Source organism: Austrofundulus limnaeus, unplaced genomic scaffold, assembly GCF_001266775.1.
Source record: "Austrofundulus limnaeus strain Quisiro unplaced genomic scaffold, Austrofundulus_limnaeus-1.0 Scaffold438, whole genome shotgun sequence".
In the NCBI taxonomy this organism is placed as follows: Eukaryota; Metazoa; Chordata; class Actinopteri; order Cyprinodontiformes; family Rivulidae; genus Austrofundulus; species Austrofundulus limnaeus.
Genome location: NW_013952840.1, coordinates 293120 through 295500, shown reverse-complemented (window position 1 = coordinate 295500; position 2381 = coordinate 293120). Strand labels below are relative to the sequence as shown.

General features: G+C 47.6%; 1 protein-coding gene across 2 annotated transcripts in view; it reads right to left on the bottom strand.

Moving 5' to 3' along the window:
• The window catches only part of LOC106529368 (serine/threonine-protein kinase 35), a 21388-nt gene that overhangs the window by 14704 nt on the left and 4303 nt on the right, over positions 1-2381 (bottom strand). For both annotated transcript variants that reach the window (XM_014024778.1, XM_014024777.1), the window contains exon 2: positions 861-1687. In XM_014024778.1, the coding sequence (XP_013880232.1) occupies positions 936-1687 (752 nt within the window). In that variant the 3' untranslated portion in view covers positions 861-935. The remainder of the gene's footprint in view (positions 1-860; positions 1688-2381) is intronic.

The following is a 2381-nucleotide window of genomic DNA, read 5'->3' as shown; positions in this document are numbered from 1 at the left end:
GGGGGGGGGGGGGGGGGGGGGGGTGTAGATCAGCAGCTTTATCACCATATGACGTTTCAGGATATCGTAAAATCTGTTATGATCCACATCAGATCAACATATTGATCTGTGTTGTTTGGTCGATACAGATACATTGATGTATCGTTACTGACAGCACGTCATTAAATGCTTTAAGTTTCTGTGACATGTCTACAAAAAGTCAAATAAAACACCTTTATACTTTAAAAAACTGGCATAATACACATGATTTTACCCATTTTGTCCCATAACTGGCCTATTTTCTTTTGAATTTGGCTCGGTCAAAGTGAAACAGGAAGTGACATCAAAGGGGACCTCTTTAAGAAAATAATCTGGTTTTTGTTTATTTAAACAATATTATTTAAACTTTAACTCTTCTTCATCTCTCTTTGATCGTGACTCAAAATAATCAAAAGAAACATCAGATTCTACTGTTAGCTGTTGTAACGACGCTCTGTTCACATGCAGACTTTGACATCACTTCCTGTTTCTTCACATGCAAATATCTCAACAAACGTTCATCTCAGCGGCGTGAAATTTGTTTTGCAACATGTTGTCAGTGTTGTCACTCCAAACATGTATCCAAGTTTGTTGCAAAACTTTTATGTCACAGTCACTTTAAAATGAATGAACCTGTCAGGTGATAATTTGTTCAAGAAATGCTAATCTGTTAGCCTTCAGAGTGCATGAGGAAGACTCTGAGCTACTACCMCACCTAACCTGAGCTCAGGAGATGTTCAAACTAGGATTACTTTGACGTTTAAATCCAACAGGTGAGATATTTTGCTAACAGACAATCACGTCCATACGGTGTTAGGTCGTAACAAAGGRAGTGATCTTACCTGGGGGAGTTTCTGTTCCCTTATTGTTGAGTCGGAGGGAGAAAGGGAAAAGTTCCCGGGGGGTCCGGGTGTTCGTCACGCAGCACACGTGACCTGGTCCATGCGGACCTCCAGCTGGAAGGCGTCGGGTCGGTCCTGAGGGTTGACTGCCAGCATGTCCAGCAGCAGCTCCTTCACCCCCTGGGACATGGCGCTCCGGGCCTTCTGGGGGATGTGGAGGACCATCTTGGGGTTCTCCAGCAGAGCTTCTCCGACGGGAACAATCTCGGTGCCCTGCCGGACGTAGGTGCCCAGCAGCTCGCGCTTGGACTCGGCGTCGATGAAGGTGATGCGCTCGATCATGGCCCAGATGATGATGCCCAGGGCGAAGATGTCCGCCTTGGCCGTGTAGTGGCCCTCCCACACCTCGGGGGCCATGTAGAAGTCCGACCCACACGCCGACGACAGCCAGAACTTGTTGATGTTCTGGTTGCTCCCTTTGCCGCCGCCTGCTGCTCCCCCGGCGCCGCAGCCAGCCGCGGGGTGCTCCTCCCCACTCTTAGAGCTCAGGCAGGCACAAACCTTACTGAGACCAAAGTCCGCCACCTTCAGGACCGGAGAACCGGACGTCTGCGAGATCAGAATGTTGTCTGGCTTCAGGTCGCGGTGGACGATGTTGTTCTTGTGCAGGAAGGCGATGGCGCTGGTCAGCTGGCGCATGAAGCTCCTGTTGGTCTGCGGGTCGGGCCGCCGGGACAGGATGTACTGGTTGAGGTCGCCGCCTTCGCAGAACTCCATGACGAACCAGAGGTAGCACGGTTCCTCCGGGTAACCCAGGATACGCTCCCCTGATGAAACAGAGATGGACGCGTGTCAGTGACCTGAAACTGAAAGGTGACCAGAACTAAGGGTCTGGATCAACCCGCCTCWGAACCAGAACCATGAAGTGACTGAACCCCTGCTTAAACACAAAAACACCCCGGGACACGATCAGGGTCGAGGGCTGAAAATGGATTTAAAAACATAAAACAGACTTTAACTTTAGATTTATCTGCTGCTTTCATGAAGTTCAGAGAGTTTAAAACAATAATACATGAATCCACACTCAAATGATTGAATTACATTGAGGCAAAACAAAAACATCCATCATRTCGTCATGATATGAGCGATGTGGACCGATGTTAGGGATGTAAATCACCAGTTTTATCACAATATGATATTAAATCAATTTGTTAAGGGTTCGACACACGGGGAGCGACAAACTACAGCGATTAACGGCTGTCATCGCAGCCAGGGTGAATCCCGACACACGGGACGTGATAGCGATCGCAGCGTTGTGAATCTCGCTCTCAGGTCGCTTGTCTTCACGAAATTTGATTGGTTCTTGACTCTGAAGGCGGATGTGCATTACGGACGTGTAAACTAAACAAATCTTGCGATGTTAATGATATTGAAAAACAAACATACATCAAGATACAGTTTTATGAGGAAAAACTTACCATAAACTTCACCCTGGTGCCAATAAATTCCCACAAAGCTTTT